At 36.1% G+C, this 25,225-nt stretch overlaps 1 protein-coding gene and 1 long non-coding RNA gene across 11 annotated transcripts in view; one reads left to right on the plus strand and one right to left on the minus strand.

Annotated features, from left to right (window-relative positions):
* LOC105432201 (UPF0489 protein C5orf22 homolog) overlaps window positions 1-25,225 on the minus strand; it is a 290,978-nt gene that overhangs the window by 114,608 nt on the left and 151,145 nt on the right. For 4 of the 5 annotated variants that reach the window (XR_016141029.1, XR_016141047.1, XR_016141035.1 and 1 more), the window contains one exon: window positions 3,107-4,022. The exons of the other annotated variant lie outside the window; for it this stretch is intronic. Coding sequence is in view for 1 of the 4 variants with exons in the window: in XM_089083732.1 (XP_088939858.1) it covers window positions 4,019-4,022 (4 nt within the window). In the remaining 3 variants the exon portion in view is untranslated. Of the gene's footprint in view, window positions 1-3,106; window positions 4,023-25,225 lie in introns of those variants that run through there. 5 annotated transcript variants of the gene reach the window in all.
* On the plus strand, window positions 670-23,627 carry LOC148934758 (uncharacterized). Of its 6 annotated transcripts, XR_016141058.1 has the most exons (5): window positions 670-2,672; window positions 3,389-3,573; window positions 15,978-16,194; window positions 19,466-19,627; window positions 20,947-21,579. It is a non-coding gene; the product is annotated as an uncharacterized LOC148934758 (long non-coding RNA). The 6 variants fall into 6 exon arrangements; XR_016141060.1 differs by lacking the exons at window positions 15,978-16,194; window positions 20,947-21,579 and adding an exon at window positions 23,240-23,627 and having other exon boundaries at window positions 679-2,672; XR_016141057.1 differs by lacking the exon at window positions 15,978-16,194 and having other exon boundaries at window positions 679-2,672; window positions 20,947-21,576.

Consider the following 25,225-nt stretch of genomic DNA (forward strand, 5'->3'; position numbering starts at 1 on the left):
CTTTTCTCTCCTATAAGTCAACGCGTTTAAACTTTAACGTCTCGAATTTTATTGCCTTTTATTCTCACGTGAGCACGGCCATTAACGTGGGTTAACTCAAAAAGAGGCATGGAAATCGCATGGTACGCGTGTCAGAGTACGCTTATGGTTTTCGCTTATCTGCGAGCTGGCTTCCATACTTCGTATACCTATCTGGCCTTAACTCCTTCGTAATTTTTTTAAATGAGATATTTTCGTTTTCTTTATCCCCTTGCTACGTTATCTTGAATGCTTTAATGTATCATGCCAGTCATATGTCATGCCAGTTCTTAAACGTTTGAAATGTATTGCGGACGAGAAAGTAACGATAATAGTAGATTGTTTATAAATAGTTGTTTATAAATAGATGATTTACCGTATGTTTTCTTAAAGATTTTTGTTTGCTAATGTAAATAAAACGAAGATGATATCTTACTAAATTTCCCTGAAAAAATTTTTCCCTGAAAAAATGATCGACAAACAATTAGAATTCAAAAAAATGTATTTAATTATTATGTATTATGTATTATTATGTATTATTTATTATGTATTATTATTTAATTATGTATTATTTTATACATAATTATGTATTATTAATTATGTATTATTTTATACGTAATTATGTACATAATTTTATACATAATTATGAATTATGAAGTATTTTTTAGATTTATCTGTAAAACAACATGATAAAAACTACATTTTTATCAAAGAAAGTTGATTAGCAAATGTGACAGATTTTGAGTTTATTCATATAATTCAAGAATGAAACGATAACAAAAAATCAATGCCCTGCCAGTGTTAAATCATACTCACGCCTCTGTTAGCCACTTCGGAAAAAAATGTGAGAACATCAAACTCAATCGAAACTCAAAGGAGAACACCGTATAAATACAGAGGAGGTCGTGAGAATAGAAAAAGACACAGATGCAGGTCGTGTCCGTTGCAGCTCGTCGCCTTCCACTTCCATTTGAATAAAAGCAACGATAAGCACATCCTTAGAGTCGCTCGCAGTTCTGAATTGTTTCCGCTTCTTAAACCCCCGACAAATTTATTATAATAACTACCCTTAGAGCCGGCGGATCTCGCAGCTCGCTCCGATCCTCGTCTCTCACCGCGACCGCCACCGGGCCTCCGCAGTCACCTCTTCGTTTCTATCCACCACTCTCGTGCTGCTTCTTGGCCTGCGCACCAGTTGCCTACCACCCCTCTGTCTATCCTGAACGTGCACCTCCTTCGTTGGCCCTCTCCCACGCTACCGCCTTCGGTGTTTTCTCTCACGAGGAGAAGCTCCTTTTTCTCCGTAGTCGCTAGGCGAAAGGAAGGATCGTTTCCACGAATAATGTGTTCCTCCTCCACCATGTAGCGAGGAAGCTCAGGATAACGGAGAGAACCGAAGAGAACATCAGTTGCAATATTCTCAGCGCGAACAACGACGTCAGGATTTCGGACGTTCCCTCCGCACGAATATTCCGAGCTGGTTTACGCCCCGTCGGCAGTTAATCATTTTACGATAATTACACGCTTTAACCACGGAGTCAGATGGAGTTCTTTTTTTATTAAACCGGCCAGCTCGGTTTGAGGTCGCGGCTTATAGAAATTGAATAGTTGTTTAATATATAAATATAGTATTATTATTATTATTATAAATATTATATTAAAAAACTAAAACCCTCAATTTATTAACTCTCATATGTTTTTTTTTATATAATATAAATTAAAAAAAAAACAGTTATTGATTATACATATAATTGTAGATTTAAAATCATCTTCTCTTTAATATTTCATAAATAACATAATAGCTGAACAAAGCAGATAGGTATGATATGCGAAAATTTTGTAAACTGATTCTGCACAATATTATATTACCACATATTAATTGGTAACTATATGAAAGCAATATTAATGCAAATCACTGCAAGTGCAAATCGAATATCACTAACAAAATCATTTATTGCTCATGCTTGTAAAACAAGAAATATTGATATTATTTGTAAGAAATTCTTCTAGCTAGCGATATCAACATCATTTTTGATAAAGAAATAAATAGTGCTTCATCGAAGGAACCACTATTGTATCTCAACGCAAACTAAACGAACAGCTGCGGGTTTGCTTTTAGTGTTGCCCGCCGTTCCGCCGTGTTACGGAGTCTGTAAATAGGCGCTTGGCCCGACGCGAGTATTTTTCCACCCTACGCTGCGGCCAACCACGGCCGCTAAAAACAACGTCGTGGAATTGTATGCGAAGGAAGAAAGCGGACAAGGTCCGACAAAGACGCCGAGCAAAGAAGACGAGAACGAGAAGAAAGCAGCGAAGCGAAGGGAAAGAGGTCCGCACGGGCGGTGGCTTTGCCTCGACGTGGTATTTACGACGTCATTTCCTCGCTGACTGTCAATAATTTCCCTAGGGGATGCGAAAGACACTACGTTGCCTTTCGCGTGTCGCTACCGTGCGTCTTCGGACGCACGTCGCACTCCTCCGTTCGCCACCTAAACCGCCTTGTTCGGTTCACGCCACCTTTTTCATCTCTTTGCAAATTGAAAAGACGCCAGCGAGCGAGACGTCGACTGAAGACGACGCGCAAAGCCCGCAAAATCTGCCAAAAAGTAATATCGCATAGATGAGAGAAACGTGTAAATGGATGAAGGAGCGAGGTAATTATATGTTTACAGTTTAATCCTCTTTTATGTGATTTATGTGACTTTCTTTATTCCAGTTTTGACGTTTAAGTATCGAGCAAAAATTATAATCATTATTTCAATCAATTTGTAAACTTTCGAATTAATGATAACCTTATAACTCTATATTCTTAATTCTATATTCATTTAATTATTTATTTTACAGCAGCTCCTTTTTATCAAGTTATTTTGTGAAAATCATATATCGATAATTAATATAAAAGTTTAAATATGTTGCATATATGAAAATATTTATTATATCTTTCTCTATAAATAATTATATATATAATTGTATAATTGTATATATTTGCGTCTAAGAGTTAAACAGGTTTGCAAGTAAATGATTCTGTATTAAATATAGTATTATATAAAAATGAAAAAGGGCGACGTTAAATCAGAGGAACACATAATGAGGAATTGAAAATATATGCAAATATATTCTCAAATACACATGTATCTCTTGATATCGTTTATATTATTCTTATCTATCTATTCATCATAAGATTCCATCTTTCCAGAATTAATGTAGGAACCCGTAATCACACCGTAACTAGTACAATAAATCATTTTTATGATAAAGCGTACGCCATACATACACACACACACACACACACACACACACACACACACAAAACTCCTTTTAACTCATCTTATAATTATATGATAACTATATTTAACCGATTGTTGATCAGGACGGACCAGTTATTATGCTGCAAGCCCCTTTAAAAACAGTTAAACGCGGGGAAACTGCAGCCTCAAGAACCAAGGCAGCGTCGTCTAATGAAGCATCTCCTTTAACCTAATTTACAATCAGCGCTTCCTTCCATGCCGGCGTCGACGTGGACGCCGAATGAGATGCCGGAGGGATGCACGGAGAGTAAGTACCTAAGTTCCGTACTTTCTCTATCCCGAGGCTATTGCCGCCTTCATGACCCAGAACTCTTTAATTTTCGCCATCGATACCGTAGCATCCTCTTTAACTCATTAGACTCAATCAATTATACGGGCGGTACGGTTACAGCAGTCTCCTTTCCCTTTCTCATTCTCGCTTAGCGCTCTCCCCCGTCCCCTCACCCAATCTCTGTCGTCCCTCCGTGTCGTCCTGCTCAACAACCCCGTCTTAATCCCTCGACCGAGACCCCGAGTGGTATCCCGAGATACCAAGGTTTACCAAGGTAAACCTCTTAGCGTTCCGATACTACTGAAAGTCAAGGTCGCAGGATACGTGATGCCGTGCGTCGTTGTCCGCCGAATTTCGGAAAACATGGCGAACGCCAAAGAATATATTGGCCAAATATATTCTGCGTGGTCTTAAAATACACCTACCTGAAACAAAAAGATAAAGATACTATAAGTTAAAGATATTAATATAATTTATAGATATATAAAGAATATTTTCGCAAAATCATGTATTCTACATAATACATATCTTCTTTAAATGTGTTTTATTTCGATAAAAATAACGATATTATAGAAAACAAAATTATTTTTATATTTCTAGCAGATTATAATTACTATTATTATACATTGATACAGATATTAATATATCTAAAAGCAATATAAATAAAGAAGTGTTTTTTTTTTTCAAATTATTAATCGTAATAATAAAAGTTCTTATTACGATCAGACTTAAAATATTATCAGGCAGATGGGATCATTGATCGAAGTCCTCAAGATAAGATAACGAAAGGTAAAAGCATGTTTTATGCAGCTATAATCTGACTTTATACATGTACACTTGGCTTATCCCAAATTTAACGTACACACAGACATGTTGAAAATGGATAGCCCATTTGTTTTCTATATGTCCAGTACCGTCGTATGATAAGGTACGGATAACGCGAGTTTTGGTGTGTTAAGCGGCAGTTAAAACCTTATCGTCGTGCATCGCGTGTTATTCGTCAAAGCGTGACGTGTGGGTGGGAATTTTTATGTCTTCGTTCCCGGCAACATTCTCTCCTCCTTTCGAAATTGCTTAAATAAAACTCGATAAGTTAACACTAAAATAACATTGCTACAGTCGGCCATTATGATGGACTTAATGAATCGGATATTCGAGCGATGCCGACAAGTTATACCTGATGCGATGCCGACAAGTTATATCTGATGCAAACAAATTAATTTAAGTGGTTATAACATCGATTTCATATGCGGCTGTGCGTGGTGATAATAGGATCGCCTTTATAGGTATGTTTTTACTTGATGAATGAAGGAGTATTTAAAGAACGAGCAATAATTCTATGCATATAAAGATAACAAACATGATTATTGCAGAATATTCTGATTTTACAAATAATGCTATCAATCATAAAAATCATAAATGATTATACATTACTATTAATATAACTATAAAATCAAAATATTTTACTTATATTATATATATATATATATATATATATATATATATATATATATATATATATAGTTTGAATTGTAAGCTTATTCGAATCAATATTTCATTGTAATATATATCAGTTTTTCCACAAGTACTTCCAGTTGTCCGCGCTTTAACTGAAATATCTTGCAAATAATTAACTAATTTTATTATTACTATTTAATAACCATGAAGACTTTAAAAATTAAAAAAACAAACCTAAAAAAAAGCATTAAGGAAATAGGCACGATAAGAGGCAGTGTCGACGCGATTCGTGATATTATGCAGGACAGGGCGGCAGGAAACGGTGTAACATCGCCAGTAGGCTCCGTGTACGAGGGTGGAATATGCTTAACGTTAATTTGTACGATAAAGGAATTATTGATTTTTACTTAGGCGACTCAGTCAAGGGTGAGAGAGAGAGAATGCGCGGGTAGGGGAGCCTTGCTTTAAAGTGGAGGTACTAATGAGACGCCTTTAACGCATCGTTATGCTATCTTACGACTCAAAACCGGAGATACATCTTGTCCTTATACTGGAAAGATATGTACTTTTCAATATTATGAAATATTTATATATTTATATTATAGAAAAATTTATAGAAAAAGTTTATAGAAAAAGATATAATAATATAACTAATTATTAATTATTAATTTAATTTGATACTTAATATTTGCTTTATTCTTCAAGATACAAAATTAGAATCTGTAACCTCTAATATAAAAAAAAAACATACTTAAGTTACATTATTATATGTAAACTAAATAAATATCTCAATAAATATTTCAAAATTTATCATTGTGTTTTTCTAATTATATAAATTTAAAAAGAAACGGCTCGGAATACACTCTCTCTTCTAACAACGTATACCGTCTGATTTTTTCCTATTCTTTCAATAAAAATATTACATCGCGCAAAAGTAGAAAGAATATCTTATTCACAAATATATTCACATTACATTTTTTAATTGGATTATTTCGCTTGAAAACTTTACACGCAAGCTAGTATGATATTATTAATTAACATGGTTAAGCTCGCGCATGTCGGCCGTCAAGTTATACATACTTACGAAAAAAAACCGCTTACATTATGTGCATGTAAACCGTCATGGCCGCGACCGCGACGGCTTTGCGTCTGAAAATTTGGAGTAATAGGAAAACTCCTGAGCGGAAAAGAAGTTCAATCTAGCTGGGCGAGGGAAAAGCTTGGGAAAGCTCTTTGGACTCCTTTGATTCCAACTCGGCCCCTACCACCTTCTAAATCTTTTCCCTTCCTCTTACCCCGTCTCTCTCACAACCATCGCCGTCTACGACTCCGTAACGTTTTTCACGATAGGAAGAAGCTTCCAAAAGTTGCTTTGCCAAGTTACCCTGCGGCTGTGCATCGGGCAAGTCCCTAAAAATCTGACTTTCTTCCTCACTTTCTTTAACCACCGTTGCGGATAACTGTCTACGGCGGAGATGGAGATTCCATCTTCTCCATATTTACGGTACAGAAATGATGAAAGACGAAAATGATGAAAAGAGACGAGCATATTCGCGTTTTAGTGATCGTTGAAACGCAGAAATAAAGGAAAGGGTTACACGTTTAACACCTCTCAACGGAATTATGTTTTCCACCCGTGAATCGATTTGCATTAACGTTAATTAAAGTGATAATAGTTAATTAAAAAAATTAAAAGAACGTATAGATTTATGAGGAGATATTTTTCTATTTATCAGCAAACAGAATTTTTCATATATATATATATATATATATATATATTTAGAAATTCTCTAATTGAATTCTGATATATTCCCGATGAAGCAAAAGAATATTTTTATTAATTCGTAATTTTTTTTTTTTTTTTTAGATATAACATTAATCAAATTTCTCAATATATTTCTGTGACATTTTTATATGTATCTGTCATGTATGAACAAGTGTACCTGTTCAATATTAAATTAATTTAGTTAAATGTTTTGGGCACACGTATTGCAAATCGAAATAGGCAATTTCACAAAAATCGCATGTCGGAAGATATCCGGTTGTCACGGGATAGTCGATGGCCGTGGGTAAGGAAAGAAATAATGAAAGTCCGTGCCAGAAAAGTGCTCTCTTTATTGACAACAAGGCTTCCGAGAGAGCGACACGGAGGTGCGACGAGGGAAAATATAGTGCTTCCATATCCGTGCGCGGCTGTCTATCGATTCTCGACGAGTATAAAGTACTACGATTCCGCCTGCCGCCGTCGCCGAGTCGACGGAATAAATTTGCGCTCGCCCGGGTAAAACGGGGTGAGAGCCCGCGGAGTGCAGGCGAACGGGTGGATCGGGCGGAGGGAGGGTGAACGGGAGAACGGCGAGAGGGCGCGAGAGGGTGTGGAGGCGGCGGAGACGGGCGGGCAGACGGGCGGGAAAAAAGGAGAAGGAAGAGTAGGAGAGGAAATGGAAGAGGCGAACGGGAAGAGGCGTCGGAAAAGCCGGGCGCGCAACTCCAGACTGCGATGGGAATTTTCGAAACTACCCGACCTCCTCCGCTCGCCATTTCCTTCCTCCGTCTCGCACTTTTCCGCCCCTTATTCGTTCGCCGCCCTCTGCTCTACCCGCCGCGCTACGCCGCGCCGCGGCGCACGATCGAGTATCAACGGCAGTCAGCGAGGGAAACGCGTGCGTGTACGAGCGTTTGTGTAGGTTTCACGTAATGAGAAATCCGGCGTGCATCTCAAAGTTGCTTCGCTCGACGGGCTTCAAAACGCAGAATTAGAAGTTGCTTGATCTTTATCGCGGGAAAAGTTGTTTCGATCCGTTTTAACACTAATGTTGGATATTATATGTAATGCCTATAAGACTGAGAACTGTCTCGTTGCCGGAGATTTTCAATTAACAGAAAGCTTTTTTTTTTTTTTAAAAGATCTTCGTCGTAATTGATATTAACGAAATTATTAAACTCAAATAATATCCCGTTTATATTATGGGCAATAATTAAAAAAAATAGAGAAAAAAGAGGAAATTAAAAATGCTCCGAATACATAATCAATTATAAAAAAGTAATATGTACGATGTAATAAAATTTCTATTAGGAGATATTTGCAATTTTACAAGTTTTGAAAGAATTTTAATTTACTTTTCTGACAAATATTCTTTTAATACAGAAATTATTTCAATCATAATCACATTATGTAATGTACGAATATATTATAAGATTATAATTTTAAAATAACTAAAATAATTTCATACAAGTATTTTTTATAAAAGTATAAATTTTTATCAACTTATATGATGTATGCTAATATAAATAATAGTATTACATAAGTAATTTGTTATAATCAAAGAATTATATATAATAAAAAAATTTTAAATAATAGCACCTCTCTATCTAGTTTTCGCAGATTGCGGATATTCTTTTTTCTTTTATTTATTCTCGCGATACTCGTATTTCCTAACATTAAGCGACAAGACACACAATCGTGCTTACGGAGATTATCGCCTAGAACTATATCCGATGTTATTCGTGAAAAGATAGGAAGACCCTTCCTTCTTACCCTTTCCTTATGCCACCCCATCGTCGTTTTGCGGCGAACACAAGGAAGTAGGGGAGAAACTTCTCTTTGGCGGTCGAGGATCATTACGGCAGCTGATTGGCGGGAATCTTGTTAAAGGTTTCGTTTGAATAATCGCCGCTCGATTCGCCGATTTTCATGACTCGATCCTCACGTAATGACGCGTAGAAATCCGCCACCACCGTCGTCGTCGCCGTCGCCGTTGTCGTCGTCATTCGCCCTTCCGCCCATCCACGGGCAATAATTTCAAGAGTCGATTTCTTGCACGCCGTAAGCATCTCCCTCGTCCAAGCAACGCGATCGTTCCTCGTTATAACGAAATTCAATTTTATGTTAAATATTCCTGAACGCAATCCACCAGCGTTACCGAGGTCAATTTATGATCCTGTCCAATCGTGCGGCTCGCAAAAGCCGATCCATTATCTTTGCATTTACAGCGCCTCTCATTTATGCACGATTTAGACAACAAACTTTCGGTAATGACTATGCTAATCCTTTAAACACACAAAAAGAAAAAGAAATGGAAGAATTTTTTTTATAAAAGGGTCAATGGCCGATATAAAACGATCATGCAGAACATATAACGGCACAATATAAATATTCTTAAATTTTTTACAATAATCTCTTCTTCCATAATTTAATTTTGAATAATAATCATAATTTGCAATTTACGGTAAAAACATTTATATCCTATTCATCATTATTATTAATTTAAAGATACGATGAAAATCTAAAGATATGATGATGCTTCGCGGCACGCGAAGTGCCGCAGTTAAGCAGACATGTCTAACAGGAATTTTTCTTAAAAGCCACAATTACAATGATAAGGAACACCTCGACTGAATCCGTCTGGGCTTGTGAAGTATAAATGTCGCGTGAATAATTTAGGGCGTATTCGCGCACCTAAAGCCAGGATCACTTAAATTTTCAGGAGTACTACGGTGCCGAGTTGTCACGGTGCCTCTCACCGTGCGAGAGGCCAGAGAAGTTACAAATATGTTTACGAGAGCTTCGACCCCGCAGGTGCGGCGGTTTACACGATTATCCGCGTCCCTTTTCGGCGGAACGCGGTGAAGGGCAATTGCGAGCCCTTCGTGGGAGGAAGGGTGGATATCGCGCGAGGTGGTTGGAGGGAGAACGAATAAAATCGCGTATCGGAGGTACGAGAGCGCGCGGCAGATCAATCTTCTGTTCTCTCCCTCGCGCTCGTCCTCGTCTTCCTCCCCCGTCAGCCCCACTCTCAGTTATGCCTCACCTCCACCTTATCCTCCAGCCAGCCACCTTCTTTTCCTACGTAGACACGATCCCTCGATCTCCTCGCCGCTTTCCCTGCCGCCTCCACATGCACACGTGCGTGATACGCACGCGTGTGCCCGGAAAAGAAAGTGTATCCAGGGGATCCTCCTATCAGCTCCGCGATAGCGAGCCACCTTCCGGGTTTATCGGGCGTGGACCGTGTCGTTATTTCAGGAATTACCTTTCCGGTGCTCCTTGAAATTTTTTAGTGTCTCGTACATCGTGTTCCTTCTAATTCCGTGTTCTTTCTAATTTCAGCCCTCCTTCCCGCGGCTCTATCTTCCACGGTCTGTATATATCAGGAAGGAAAACGTGGAATTTGCTACGCGCGGGGGAAACGGCGGAATGAAAATTCCAGATTTGCCGAAGGAGGAGGTGAAATTTCGATCTCGAGATAGAATCCTAATCGGCTTTGCTTTCGAGTCACTCTCTCTGTCTCTGTCGCAACGAGCCATCGGAGCGGGATACACCGGCTACCCTTCTCAATCGTTGTCCTCCTGAGCGTGAGCATACGAAATTAAACGAGCATCCTTAACGAGCGGCGTGCACTGGCTCGATAAGGATGTTTGAGCGACAGACAATGCGGGACCTCATTTCCCTGTGCAAGCAAAAAATTTTATACTTATTGAAACCCGTTACGCTTTTGTTCTTATTTCATCGCGTTGAGTTATCCTTGTCAAAATCCACATAGCGTACCCATATATTTGTAATCGATTCGTAGTTTAAACATCAATCGCCGCAATTGTCAGAGAAAGCGTCATCGATAGCGTCAGAGAATAATTCTCAAATAATTTCATCAATCAAACAGTTTGTTTACTAGATATTAGTAATATAATAGTAATATTAAAAATAATTAAAAGCTTTAATAAATATAAGTAAAGTATATATTTCACATAAATTTAACTCTCGATTTTATTTCATGTAAGTGTGACGATTGATATGAACATTTATCAAAGTAATTATTACACTCGCGATATTGCTATTTACCATTCAATATATTATTGAGATCAACATATATTTTTTATGAAAAATTGATCAATTGTATTTACTCATATTTTACTATCTAATATATAAGCTATATCAGATTGTACATTGTACCTTCATGTAATCATAATAGCATACTAATACTGCAATAATAATACTAACTGCTATAATAAGTATAATATAAATATGTTTAACTTTGTAGATTTATAGACTTTATTGTCTCATATTTTTTATAATCGTTTCGTTTCGTTTCTCACGTTTTCTGTGTAATATACAATCAGAATCTCTTTTTAAATTAAAAACTTAAGAATGTTCAAAAGATATAATTAAGATTTTTCCGCAAGATAATTAATATTTTTTTTACACCTTTATAGTAACAAATTCCAATATAAAATAGCACAATTAATTTTATAATTAACTTGATAAAATAAAGTATTTCCAATATTAAATCTTCCATATGAAATCCGTCCGTCACGAAACAAACAGCGTAAAATGACTTACAGTCTCACGAAAGGCGAAACGTTAAGACTAAGCTACTGGAAACTTTATGAAGCTTCTAAAGGAAAAAACGAAGGAATATTCTATACTCAACGTATAAGTAGACGGTATTTCGGGCCCGAGGCACGTCGGTGGGTCGGCAGGCGTGGTCGTGAGGCTCCTCCGATATTTCTGGAGCCAGCCGAAGGAAAAAGGAGTCACGAACGACGGGCGTGGAGAAGTGAAGAGCGAAGCGGGTGGATGTGAAGGAGGGTAGTTCGGTGTTCCCGGGGGCGAAAGTGGCGCGGCGTTCTAATGCGATTCCGATATCGGCCCGGACATCTCGTGAGCCGACTATACCTCCCAATCCCCACCTCTGACGTTCCCAGGACGATCTCACCCTACGATGTGGACGAGCATGTCAGGATGGGTGGCGGAGAGGGTGGATCGTGGAAGTAAAAGGGGTCCCCCTAAGGGCGGGGTGGCTCGTAGAATGGGCCGATATGTATGCTGTGAGCGCACCACCGACCGGCCGCCATCTTGGAATCGATGTCGATCAAGCGGAAGGAAGGAACTTCTGCGCAGCTCGGGAGCGGCCGAGGTGTACCCTCCCCTGCTATATGTATGCGCGCCTTCACATACACCCCATTATCCCCCTCCGCTTCCCGCCATCTCATACTGCCTCTGCAGTTGACCCACCCTCTGAATATACTCGTATGCGCGAGTGTGGAAAAGAAGACATAAGTCGTGGATTTCTTCTTCGTGTAAAATGGCGTCTCCGGTATTGTTCAAGGCGCAACATGTTAGTTATCTTACATAAAAATTGCATAATAAATTTAATATTTCGCAGTTTTAGAGCAAAAAAATTTACATTTACACGAGTTCTTTCATGTTTTACACATCAAACATTTTTAGAATTTTATTGAATAACACTATAAACAAGCTATTGTTTTGAATCGATGTATGTTTACTCTAAGTATATTTGCATATATATATATGTGTGTGTGTGTGTGTGTGTGTGTGTGTGTGTGTGTGTGTGTGTGTGTGTGTGTGTGTGTGTGTGTGTGTGTGTGTGTGTGTGTGTGTGTGTGTGTGCAAATATATATATATTTATAAATATATATATATATGCAAATATACTTAGAATAAACATACATCGATTTATATATATATATATATATATATATATATATATATATATATATAGAAAAAAAATTGTATAATATGGATATTTTACTATTCATATCACAGTTGGGGCAATACTTATTTAGATAAGACGTAGTGTGCACCGATTGTGCTTGCCAAAATACCATTTAATACTCTAATGGTACATAAAAAGCTAATGTAAAAGAAACTTTGTTTCACTTTACTATAAAATACATACTGGTATAGTATCCCACAGTATACCATTTAACACAGCATACTCGAGTACGGCATAAATCAATGTACTTCGAAAGAAAAGATCCACGAGATTCTTTCGAGTTCTATCTTGCCATAATATTCTCTCCGTTCCACCGTAAGAAATATCGCTGGTATCGTCGCGGAATTATTCTCGTGGAATTTCGCAAAAAGGAATTTTACGTTGGTGCAAGAATAAGCGGCGCGACATAGTCACCTCTCACAGAGAAATCGGGAGGATGTGGAGTCAGATAGGACCGGTAGGATGGTTGATTTATGGGATTATAGGTTGCCGGTATAAACGCCGGCGAAAATGGCGTCTCTGCAAATCGATCCTAAAAAGGATGTCGCACCGGCGACCGATGGAGGCGTACAATAGCCAGCGTCTCATTCGTTAACTCCGTGGAAATAAATAAAAATGCGAACGGGACATCGTAGATATCGAACGGGGTTGGTGGCGGTATATCGACTATGCGAGAAGCCGCGCGTACTCTTCGATAATCCATAAAGAATCGAGGCCTCCGGTGATTTATGGATTATAGCGCCAAAACACGCGAGCATGGAACTCGACAAAAAAGAGACGAACGCCGAGGAACGCCGTCTTTTCATCGTCCTTGTCAATGAAGCGAGTAGAAGTAGACGCTCAAAATGCTGATCATGTGAATTTACGACTTATCCGTTATCACGATCGTCAAACGCGATAGTCCGAATCTTTAAAAAAAAAAAAATGAATAACTTTGTAAAAAAAAATCTGTTATAAAAATCTATTGATTCTTTAAAAAATCGATATTTGTTTGCAATGGATTAAACAAATTAATCCGTGACAAATAATACTAGACAAATAACACTAAATAATGTAGAACATTTTTTTTATCTACTCTTTTTTATTATTTGATTATACCGCAAAATTATCAATAAACATAATCAGTATTTGTAGAAAATAAAAAAAAACAAATATATAAGCAACTATGCGTGAATTGGAATGAAGAGACCATGTTTTTCAAATTCAGATGGAACCATCGACATTTAGAAACAGAGCTTAAAGGCAAATGCGGTCAGTGTGCCTTCATGGGCTGAGAAATACGAGTAGTTGAATGGCTCGTGACCTTGGCCCCGAGGCTGTTAGCCTGGGGTTGGTAAGGTAATTAAATGCCATGGATGGGGTTGGTTGCTATAACCGGCAGGATAGAACGAAGGGTATCCAGGGGGGATGAGACTAATTGCCGATGCAAGGAAAACCATCCCTCGCCGTGCCACTGGAGGATCTTTCAAGGTGCTCATCCTTCTGATTATAGGACGCCGTTTTATTAAGAATTTACTCTTCTAATGTTATTACCATATAATATCTAATTGTTTAATGTAAACAAATATCAACGTTTCATGTTTCAACATTGTATATTTTATTTATTTTCAAAATTAATTGTTAAAAACCTTTCATATATATTATTAATGTTTATAATGTCTCTTAGTTTTAATATTAATATATAAGCAAAAAGAAACATTTTTTGTTAAAAAAATAAAATATGCTTCCTCTATTTAAAAACTAATACAAATATATTTTTAAAAATATTATAAATAATAAGATAAATATTAAAAATCTAATTAATGTAATCATTTATAATAAATAATAATAATTATTATTATGTACAGTTAATAATTATAGTAAAAATACATGCAAAAACTTATTTTTGTTTTTCAAATTTCACTTAAATTTTGAATGAGTAGATGGTATATTTAATAAAAAAATTTTATATATATATATATATATTCTATGAAAATTTATATTTAATAAATATCTGTAATCGAACACAAATTATTCTTTTATTATAGAGTAATTAGATTGTAGAAAATTGTATGGTCAAACATTTAATAAATTGAGATGATTCGAAAACAAGCTATTCTTATTAATTCAAAGAATTAATAATTTGCTTATTAAGAATTTGCATTCAAATTCTTAAATAATAAAAATGAAAGTTTTTAAGAAGGAAGATCATTGAATTCAAGGAAAAAAAACTTTCCTAATTCTCGTTGGGACATGTTCAATCCGCATGCAAACACAGTTCTCGTAATTTGAGAATGATAGTAAGATAAAGTTTTGCATGACGGGGAACCACTGTCCCGGAAGTAGCCCAGTTACAAATTAGCATCCAAGGATTGCCCTTGGCGTTACTGCTGTCTCTTTTCCTCCCGTTCGGTCTCCTCCAGTCTCGCTTCCTATATCTCTCTCGCTTCCTAACACTGTCGTCGGCACTCCTTTTTCTTTCTGGGTTATTAAAGGAAGCCGCCTTCGGGGTCAAGTCGGGTTAGGTCAGGGCGGCAGGGAATAATGAGCGAGGAAAAGTTAAACGAGAGTATTTTTTACCGAGAGGAAAATTACGCTGGCCTTCCCTGGCCGTAGTAAAGATGGTGCAAGAAGGACAAGCCATTGCAGCGATGAACTTGAGAGAGACGAAGACAGAGAGAGAGAGAGAGAGAGAGAGAGAGAGAGAGAGAGAGAGAGAGAGAGAGCGCAAAAGGAAGATGGGGGAGGAATAGGGGAGAGAGAAGTGAACGAGAAATTCAGGGGTAGGAGATCTCGGGGTGGCACGAGGGGGTGTCTTCCATTCATTACCGCCGGTTACCCCTTAATGGAATCTTCGTGTCCTCATCTTTCCACTGTCCTTCCTCAGCGCCACGCTGTGCCGCGGTAATTTCTGTTTTGCGAACAAGAAGTCGTTTGTACACTCGGCAAAACGAGACGCCTGCCGTCATTCAGAAACACCGCCGCGACTTGTACACGTATTATCGCAAGCTCACATTTATCTTATTTTCTCTTTTAACACACTATCATTTTTTAATATCATAATGTCAACATAAGCCTTATCTTTCATACGTTTCTGTTATATCTATTTTAATAACTAATTTCATAATGACTATAATATGAAATTTTATTTTTTTCATTAATGAAAATAATAGCTATTCTCTAACTTATAAAAAAACTTATCAAATAATTTTTCTATCAGAAGATCTTCGGAGAAAAGATCTTAGAAAAAAATCTTAGTTACGTCGAACAGGCATATGAAATTCCAGACCTCCTTTGTACGTAGTTGGAAATATCATGCTTTAAGATACATTACAATTACATCACAATCACAATTAGTTTCCGCATAGATTAGAACTGCATCAATATATTAGTGATTATAGAATTAAGAATGTCATTTACCAAAAACAGAAATTTAGTCGACGTGAATAACGAGGAAAACAGACGTCGTGCGCGAGAAACCTCTTATACGTACCCTTCGATGCCTGGGATATCAAATTATTCTGCATAAAGGATGACACAGGTCGATGGTAATAAACTGACTCGAGAAATAATGGCATAACGAGCATAAAGTGGGGTCCGCTCGTGCAGCCGGCGGCCAAAGAAGCGGAAGGGGTTGAAGAACCAGGTAGGCCCATTATCTCCAGTGTATCCGTGTACACGACAGGGTGTCTATAACTGTTTCGGGGACTTTCGTTTCGCTCGCGCCGGTAATTTATTCAGAAAGTCAGTCGCCACCTGAGTAACGTGAGAACACTCGGGGATGCATCTGCATGCAGATGTCGCGCCCAGTTGGCACCCAAGAGTTATCGATTCTATTCCTTCATTTTTTATTTTGTTTTTTTTTTATTTCTATTTTTTTTATTTCTATTCTAACAGTTATCAATTATTTCTTTATTCAATTGATTCGTGCTCTATTTAATTACATCTGACTTTTCGAAAATACGAGAGATCCATGCTGTCGATAAACTTATGACTTAGCCCGATTAAGATCAATTCGACTAACTATAGAAAGTTTTAAAGAATGCTTATGTATAATATGTGCCGACTCATATTACTTAACAAATAAAATAATAAATAAAATGTTTATAGATTATTCATATTTTACTTAATATAGAGATTGGATATAAAATATTACTAGTAATAACACAAGACTCGTGCAGTTAAAACTTTTTGTCCATTTTAATATGAGTAGTGTTTCACATTGTTAGATTTATCTGAAATCTGGCGTTCCATTACGTGAATTGCAATTCTTCTTCGTTTCCTGCGACGTAGAGTAATCTTTTAAAATTTGAATGTCACCTGACTAACATTCTCCAAGAATTTCTCGTCTCGGGGATAAGAAGATTAGGTTTCTTTGAATAGATAGGTTGCCTGGTGTCCACGAGATAGGGACATGGGAAAGCACTCCTCCTTTTCGTATGTAGATTTCATTGGAATGCCCGAGGGACGCGAGGGATCTCGAGAGCAAAGGGAACGAAAGGGTTGAGGGAGAGGTTGGATATGGATAAGGGTTAAGATATACGCGTGGGAAGGCTGCCGCCTCAAAATCTCGAGTCATGCCACGTGTCTTCCAATTTTAATTTTCTGCTACATTATCATTAATTGAAAAATAATTCGTTGTAAGTTCAGATGTATGTAAATTCATGCAAATATTTCATATAAAGATATTTAAAAAAGTTTTATTTCTTTTATTTCAAAATTGAGTATGAACAATGAATTCAAACATAATTTTGAAACAAAAACTTTAGCACGGTATCGCATATTAATCTTAATTAGGTTTTTCTTCACGGATTACTTGAATAGTGCGTTATTAGAAAATGTAGGATGTGATTTTCAATAATTTAAGATAACGTAATTAGAAATTTAAAATTTATTTTATATCACAATATTATTTATAATGTGTCGTTTTTGTAGCGTATTTATTTGATATCAATGAATTCGTATTAACCTGATAGAAAATAGCAGATGTCCATTTATGTGCCATTAAACAAGAGCGCGGTGTCGTATTGCAACTGTTTGATGGTTATATTTGCGAGAGATCCTTTTACATATGAGGTAATGTCCTGAGACAACGTGACGAAAGTACACACGAGGTCGATATGCGATCCTTTCTCTCCTAGAACAAATTTGCTTGGATACTTAAAAGCCGACTCCAAGTATGAGATAAAATTAAGATGTAAAATGAAAAAAATATCGGTAAAGACCAAATCAGTAACTGTTAGAGTCATTTCTTTAATTAAATTTTCAAATAATTAATCAAAAAATAAAAAGTATAGTTAATAAAAAAATAAATTATAACAAACAGATTTTTATAAAAATAATCTCTATATCAAATATTTTTAATTACTTTTATTGTGCATCAATTTATATAATTTACAATTTACATCAAATTAATTTTAAAATCATTAAAAATTAATATACTATATACTTAATATATAATTAGAAAAATATAGTTTTTTTTTCAAAGAAATATTATTTTGTAAATGTTGTCAGAATTTGCAAATCAACCTGATCAAAACAATATATATAGTTGTATCTTCTTCTCAGAAAATAATTCGCCATTCAATTTCCTTATATATTGGATTGGTCCATAGAATAGAATGTTTTTAGTAAAAGATCTGCATTTATCGCATGGATGTCAGAATTCAAATTAATTTATTAAATGTAGCTCTATAGTTATTAAATTATTAGTAATTTTTACAAATCTATAAGCTAAGATTTTTTAACAAAAATTTATATCAACATAAAAAACATCCTGTAAAATAAAAGTTCTTTTTTCAGATTTATTAATTTTAAAAACTTCAATATTATTATTATAGTATATATATCTCGTAAAATAATATTTATAGAAAAATTCATTTAGAAATTTACAGAGAAATACATTTACACACCTGTGAAGTATTTAAAAATAAAGAAGAGGATATATTTATTAATTTGAGAAAAGCTTACACAGGAATTTATTGGAAAAGGAAAATAAACAGATTCGTAAAATTGATCTTCGACTTTGCCCGATTTATCTCAACCTTATTTAAAGGGATCATTGAAGAAGAGTCATTATCTTGGGGGAACTCTTGCTTCTAACCTCGCGTTCGATAAATTGTCGGTGGTGTAACGTAATAGCTGGGGATTAGTAAACGCCCTCTCATTCTTGCTCAGCATCTCATAGGTCAGTCTTTAATAATCACTATTTCTTCCGAACGTCGATCGTTTAACCCTATCGTAAAGGAGTTATTGGAATCGTTGGTGTAATGCGAGATTCATTAGTATACTTCAGTACTTTTTAAGAAAGATAAAAAAAACAAGAAAAACAAAGAGATTAATAAAGATTACAACATCACTATTACAACATGACCCAAATATAAAACTAAATATGTGTATTTTTTTCATACACATTCCCCCAAAAAAATGCTTTTCAAAAGAAGTTTTTATAGAAAGAAATATTTCATTAATTTAACAAGAATATTTACATCTATCAATAACTTCCAATAATATTATTTATCGATAAACATTTACATAACAAGCATAAAATCTAAAATTTTTAACATCTAATAAATATAATAATAAATAATTTATGTAGTCAATTTAATTAACAATTTTTCCAGGAAATAAAATTATATATATAAAATTTCTAGATAAAATATAAAATTATAAAATATATAAAATTAAGTATATTATAATATACTTTTTTTTCAAATTAATGATATGATTTAGATAAAATCAATTTTCAATATACTTAGGCATGTAACGCTTATAAATTTATTATTAATTTCTTTAATATCGTTAAGTATTTTGTTAAATAAAAATTTATAATCAATAGATAAAATAGATAAAAACTGTCATCAAATCCGACGTATCAAAATCCGATCTCATCATCGTATGTTCATCTCTCCTTACAGAAGCTAGTCAGATTCGATGAGGGCAAGGGCAAGAGGGTTCGTGCATTGCTGACTGCATAGAGCTCTTCTCATGATCCCTTCACAAAGGTAGAGGAGAAAGCAAAAGAGAAGCGCCGAGAAGAGAGAAGAGAAGAAAGAAAAGGAGATAGGCGCCCTTGAGAGGTGAGTCCCAGGATCGGTTCTGTGTGCGGGCCAAGCGTGAAGAAAGAAAGAAGCCGGCGCAGAGAAGAGGGAATGATGAAAAGAGCGATGGGAGATTGGAGAGGCGGCTGGCTGACTGGGTGGTTAGCCGGCATAGGTGGTGGTAGTAATGGTGATAGTAGCTCGGAGGGAAAAAGAAGAGGAGAAAGAGGAGGAGGTTGAGGAGACGGCGGTGGCGGAGGTGGAGGAGGAAGAGGAGGCGACTGTACTAAGAAAAGCCGACACACGGGGTGGCTGGGAGCAGTGCAGATCAATGCCAGCCAGCCAGCCAGCCAGCCAGCCGACCCAACCCTTCCGAGTCTACTGCTCTTCAGTTCCCTAACCCTTTACCCCGTTTTTCCACCCCGACTTCGGCGGACTCACCCGGAGATAAAACACGAACGGCTCCACGAGCCACCCCTACATACCCTGCCACCCATGTCGCCCTGTCGTTTTCCTCCTCTCTCTTTCTGTGTCTCCCTCTTTCTGCTCGCCGTTTCTGCCTCGCAGCCACTCTCTCGATTTATCTTTCCCTCTTTCGAAGCTCTCTTTCGTCTCTGGCGTACCTATAGTTACCAACACCGATGAAAAATAATAGCTGTGGCTATACCAGCAAGAAAGAACGAATATGCGAGAGTGAGAAAGAAGGAAAAAGAGGGATGCATCGGCGTAAACGCACTCGAGACGGAATTGCTCTGCAGACTTTGCCTTCCCTTTGACGCTTCGAACGCCGTGCATTTCAACGAGCTGCCTTCCTCCCGATTTGTTCCGGGGAAATGATTTTTTCGAGGCAACAGCGCTGCCTATATTTAGCGTTATCGCGAAGTCAGAGAGGAGCTTTTTTTCAATGTGTCACTTATTTATACCTCATTTGGTAAGAGATGTGTATGAAAAACAGAAAGAGATTTTAATTTTAAAAGTTTAAGTAACCTAACCTGCATTGTTGTAATTCAGAACTAATTCACATAAATATTGGACGGTTGAAATTGATCAAAATCTTTATTTCATAAATTAATTTTTCAATAATTATAAAATTTTTTAAATGTTTTCAAAATGACAATTAATATTAAAATAAACGTAACAACTAAAAGTTTTAATATTAATGTAGTTTCTAAGGAAAATATCTATTGACGTAGTTGGTAGCATAAACCGATAGAGTTACGTCGTCGAGTTAATGTCGTGCCAGCACGGTGCCAGCACACGAAGATAGTCGTTCAGGACTAGCAATTTTTCAAAGAAAGCCTCTCACGACACCGCCATCCAGCTTATTGCGATCGTGGATCAATTTTCAATCTTTTCAGAGATCCTCCTGTTGGCAGGATCAACATCACCATGGAAAAGGACCCGAGAAAGCTACCGGAGTGAAACGCCTTTCGCAATCTGCCAGGAGTTACTTTCATGTTGCTACAGAGTGGCGGTGGCGCGGTCGCATATAAAACAAATTAATCTCGTTAGGGGGAGCGTCTGCCTTCGTCCTTCCGGCTTTCAGAATCTTCCACCCCCTTCCCGACTGCTTGGCTCGCTCTCTCGAGCTGCTTGGCGGCGAATCCACGGACGACTTTGCTCCTCTTTTATCTTAATTCGTCGTCTAAATGAGAACGAAGTCGCGGTTATCGCGGTTTCAAGAAAAAGGGACTCCTTGAATTGGCGCGACGGTGCTTTATAAATCCTCTTGAGCGGCCAAGTGACTAGCTGAGCGCGATTTTACTCGCGGACGCTCGCGTTTCTTGCTCGTTACTGTACAAGATTAAGTACTACGGGCCGGATCGCGATTCAAAGTTGGCAAAACGAACCGATATGGCTACTTATTTAGTTTTATTGACGGAACTTTACTTCAAATCAATAAAATAAAAATATGCTCTTATTTATTCAATTTATTCTAAATTTACTCATCACAAAGAGATTATATCATATATATATATATATATATATATAAAACATTTTTACATATATATCTTATATATATATATTACATTCTTTGATTCTATTATTAAACAAAGAAATATCATTTAAGAAGTTTCGTTTACTTTAAATATTAAAAGTGCTATTCCTTTTAACGTGATGATATTCATCAATAGATTATATTATGATTATGATATGATTAATAAATTATTTATTAATTTAATATAATTTTTGTTTTTAATATTGTTTCAACAGTACAGTAAAGGTAAAACATCATAAAAGAAACAGTTTCAAAAAAACACAATCGACACTCTATTTCTGATACAACAATGTAAGAAGCGATCTTCCATCCCACCAGAGAGGTGGGGAAAACTTAAAAGATTCCACAACTACGTTTTTCTATCTTCATCTCCGATTTGACGAAGATGCAGGAAAACTGCATGGAGATGAGAAATAGCAAACAAAATGAAAAACTTGAGAATGCAAGTAAATCGACGTAGGTGGGTGTATACTAAGTTCAAGGAGAAAAGTACAGAAGACACACACGATAGTGATATTTGATGGTGCGTGTGTGAGTGGTAATCATATCCTGGTATGTGTGCGTATATACATATGTATGCGTTTCGTAAGGGTGGAAAGGTATCCAACGCGCATGCTCCTACGTGGGCGTCAATACGAGCTGTACACGCTACCCTTTCTCTGTCCTTTGTACACACACACACACACACACACACACACACACACACACACACACACACACACACACACACACACACACACACACACACACACACACACACACACACACACACACACACACACACACACATTCGGGCATGCAACATACACAAGCGTACTTTATATATACGCATATACGTAGATTTACATACATGTGTTTCGAAACGAGAAAGCATTTCTCTTTTATAATGTTGATGGAAGTATGTTTGGTTGGATAAATGCGATACATCCCGGAGATATTTCGTCGAAGTTGTATATAATACAATATATCATACAATATATCATATAATTTATTTGAAATCATATTTTATATATGTATATAATATTTTACATATGCATTATGCGATATGTACTTAAAAAAATAACAAATTTTATAACAAATTATACAAATATATTTATATAAATTTATAATAAATTTTTATAACAATTTCAGATAAGTTCCAAACAGATTAAACCATTTGTATTTATGTAAAATTATAAAATATATGTATGAATATCACTTTTAATTTATATGTCTGTGTAGCTAATTATATTTCGCATTTATTGACAATCAAAGTGAGACAATATGCTTTATTACACTGATGCCCTCAGGTTGCTATCAAAATAAATAATGTTATCATAATTACATATAGTAAAATATAACAATTTCATATCTCCCAAACAAATGATACGCTGATAATAATTAAATTCATTTAATATATATACTTTTCCAATATCATTTTTTCCTTTGCTAGTTTTAACGAGACAACCACGTATACCAAAACATATCAAAAGGCAAAAATATCAATTAAAAATGTATAAATCTTCGGTTAATAATTAAAACAAACATAATCAATGATAAAAATGTTAATTTTTCATTATTTATTTTTTTATTATAACAAGAAGAATTTTGGCATCGTCATTTGATGCGTCATTATATATTTGCTCAAATTACCAGAAATCATTTTTTTCCAGAATCCGGCCAAGATGTAACGGCCTCGCTCGTCTTGGTGGCTCTTCGTAGGTTAGTGCACGAGGCACAAACATATTAATGCCATAACCATCCAATCTAGTCGACGTACCGTCGCCTTAAATATAAATGGGCGACGCGCACAGGCAGGACGCCCCACTTTCGTATTCATGCGAAAGTTTCCTGGTCGCCTCGTTAACTTTACATGGGACTATATGGACGTTTCCAGATTCGGCTGTACCGTGTGTACGTGCGCGTGTATGTACGCACGCACACGTGATATCATTACCAACACTAGCCGACAACCTGCCGGTGTCCGTGTCGCTCGTGTTCACACACACACGGTCTAACAACCGTCTAACTTCGGGATAATTCGAGCCATTGTGCTCGATAGAATTGTTGGAGTATATCGAGGATCACGTAATAGGTAAAACGATAATCCGATCCGCTTTTCTGACGATCGTAAATTTTGTTTTACTAGCGCCAAATGTAGAGCACGACCTATACTTCCGCGTACTCGCGTGTATAAGTCGACTATATGTATGCATACATACATACATACATACGTAGTGTCAAGAGACGCACAAAAGGAAACGAATTAAATTTTTTGGAAAAATATAAAATTTTAGAGGATTCTCCTAATTATTAAATGACTAAATCATATTTAAACAAAATAATATTTTATTTCATTTGAGATAATACTCTAATATAAAACAAGATTTTCACTTACTCGAGGATAACTTTATAGATAAAAGAAAACGATTAAATATCATCCGCTAACTAAGTCACGGTAAAGCGAATTATTACTCTATTCTAATACATTTATATTTTTTTGCATGGAAATATTATTAAACATACTTATAATGTTTGATTGTACAAGCCGGATGTTTTAAACAAATCCTTTTTGGTAATCTTCGATTAGCTGCAACGGTCCTAAACGAACGATATTACATACTATTCGATGTTCGATGAGTCGGAACTTTCGTTGCATATATTCGGCGACCGTGAAAATGTTTTTATGCAATCTTTAATCATGCGCGCGTACAGACGCGCACATGCCGCACAATGTATAAATAAATTAAAAATAATACTTTAATCATAAATTATGCCAGATGGCAATGGCAATCATTTCTTGTAATACAATAAACGTATTAACATAATTTTATAACTATTTCAGCTTTAAACTGCAATTTTTCATAATCAGATCATATTCATGTATATTGTATACAATATAAATATGTATAATAATTTCTTTTAAGGGCATAGAAAATAAATTAATATTTACTAACAAATTAGCATTTATGTTGTAAACATAAACAGTAAATTCCTCGACAAATTTTATAAGTACAAATGAATGTAAAGCAAAGAATTTTCCGTGAATGGAAAAACAAGATAGTAAGCGGCTGTAGGTCTGATGTATATATTTTTCTTTCATTTTACGATTTCATTTTACGAACGAGGAAAACGACTATATGACACCATCATTCTTTCTGCATCGTTCTTTTTCCCTCTTGTATTTCCATTGGTTTCTCTCACCGACGAGAGAAGATCTTACTGGCCGTGGAACAATGGACGGTAGGTGTATTTTTATCCGGACATTAACATAAGCCGATTGTGTCTTTCCTCTTCTATGCAGGCCGCGTGGAAAGATCGAAATGAAGATGGAAAAAAATCGTCTACCTCTGTCTGCCTACCTCTCGAAAGTGATATGTAGACGGAAAATAAAAAATAATTTCTATTGAAACAGTCACATTTTATTTTCTAAATTCACGACTAGTAAAATAAAATCAATTTTTTATGTATTTATTAATCGTTCGAAGTTGAGAATCGAATACACGATTAATTCTCAATTTTGAAGCTATTGATAAAAGTATATCGTTTAACACAATATACAGATTCGTGTGATCTTGTTATTAATTACGTAAAAAAATGTCCATGTAGAGTAGAGAAATCAACAAGGAAAACTACAAAAATATAATTTTATATTAAAA

This window comes from Pogonomyrmex barbatus, unplaced genomic scaffold, assembly GCF_055798465.1.
Source record: "Pogonomyrmex barbatus isolate J1 unplaced genomic scaffold, ASM5579846v1 scaffold8, whole genome shotgun sequence".
Classification (NCBI taxonomy): Eukaryota; Metazoa; Arthropoda; class Insecta; order Hymenoptera; family Formicidae; genus Pogonomyrmex; species Pogonomyrmex barbatus.